Source organism: Seriola lalandi, unplaced genomic scaffold (genome assembly GCF_002814215.2).
Source record: "Seriola lalandi dorsalis isolate HSWRI2012SDOR001 ecotype SW California unplaced genomic scaffold, Sedor1 jcf7180002007368, whole genome shotgun sequence".
In the NCBI taxonomy this organism is placed as follows: Eukaryota; Metazoa; Chordata; class Actinopteri; order Carangiformes; family Carangidae; genus Seriola; species Seriola lalandi.
In genome coordinates this window covers 1-1110 of record NW_019478021.1, presented here as the reverse complement: position 1 = coordinate 1110, position 1110 = coordinate 1, and the positions used below count along the sequence as shown (strand labels likewise).

The 1110-nt window shown below is 46.1% G+C and overlaps 1 protein-coding gene across 1 annotated transcript; it reads right to left on the bottom strand.

Moving 5' to 3' along the window:
- Positions 1 to 6: 6 nt before the first annotated feature.
- On the bottom strand, positions 7 to 998 carry LOC111671728 (divergent protein kinase domain 1A-like; the record flags this gene model as incomplete). The annotated part of the gene is made up of 4 exons (XM_023428901.2): positions 842 to 998; positions 492 to 599; positions 125 to 301; positions 7 to 24 (listed from the first exon to the last, which is right to left on the bottom strand). Coding segments are annotated over exons 2-4 (231 nt in total), but the record flags the coding sequence as incomplete, so codon positions are not given.
- Positions 999 to 1110: the final 112 nt, after the last annotated feature.

Sequence of the window (1110 nt, the reverse complement as noted above, 5' to 3'; positions counted from 1 at the left end):
GTTGGCCTGCTCTCCAAGCTTGGACTGCGAGATGGAGAAAGACAAGAGACTTAAAAGTTTGTTGTTTCAAGCTTCAGATCTGGTTCTATATAAACCTTTGTGACCCACGTCCACAGTCTCTTACCTTGAGGTGATTAAAGACCATTTCTCTGAACTTCTCCACTGATGTGCCTCTGGTGGGCTTGTCGAACACAGCTGCCTCTCTCCGAGGCTCCGGCTCCTCCCCCAGCTCGTAGTGCACAATCTCCCCCAATTTACAACGGATGATCCCATCGTGGTCTCCCCAGCTTCCTGTGTAAACCTGATCAACAGCGGAGAGCCAAGGAAACGCTTAACATGCTGAACATAATGAAGATAATGAATAATCAGATTAGAGCCACTCGGCCATGCCTTAATCGTTGGTCAGGGTCATTGTTACACATGTAACAACTTTAATACCACATTATCCTTTACAGAAGACTAAAGGTTTTACAGAAAGTACAATTTCCTACCTGGTTGTTTGGCAGTACTGACAGACACCTGCTCATATAGAGAGTCTCTTTGTCACACAGACTGCTGCAGGCGGAGCCATCGATGATTCCCCTCCTGTATTTATCACACTTGGAGAAAGAGAAAACGCAGATAAGTGTTTGTAATTCTATTATCAAGTATATTCACATCACGTTTTAATTGCCACATAGACATCAGATCACCTCAAACCAAAACCACTTCAAAATTCCTGAGGTTGCCTTGATCGTGTAACAACCTGTAGCCCACGTAGCACCCTTTGAATGATTGCCGTATTCAGAGTAACAAGGTCTGAACAAACGAAGAGATGAGAGAGAATCGTGCCAATACTCACGATGGCGTTCTTGCACTCGTGTCCTCTGCACAGCTCTGTGTAGGCGGAGTACTGCACATAGAGCACCCAGCTCCCCACCAGCACAGTCAGCCATGTAAGGAACAGGTACTTCACCCGGACAAAGGAGATCCGAGCCTGCAGAGAGCGAGCAGAGACAGAGACACAAAAGTTTGTTCACCCTCTCTGTATCCAGACTACATATACCGCCTGTATTAACACAGAATACAGACACAGTGCACCGAAAGAGTCGCGATCCAAGCTATTCTAAT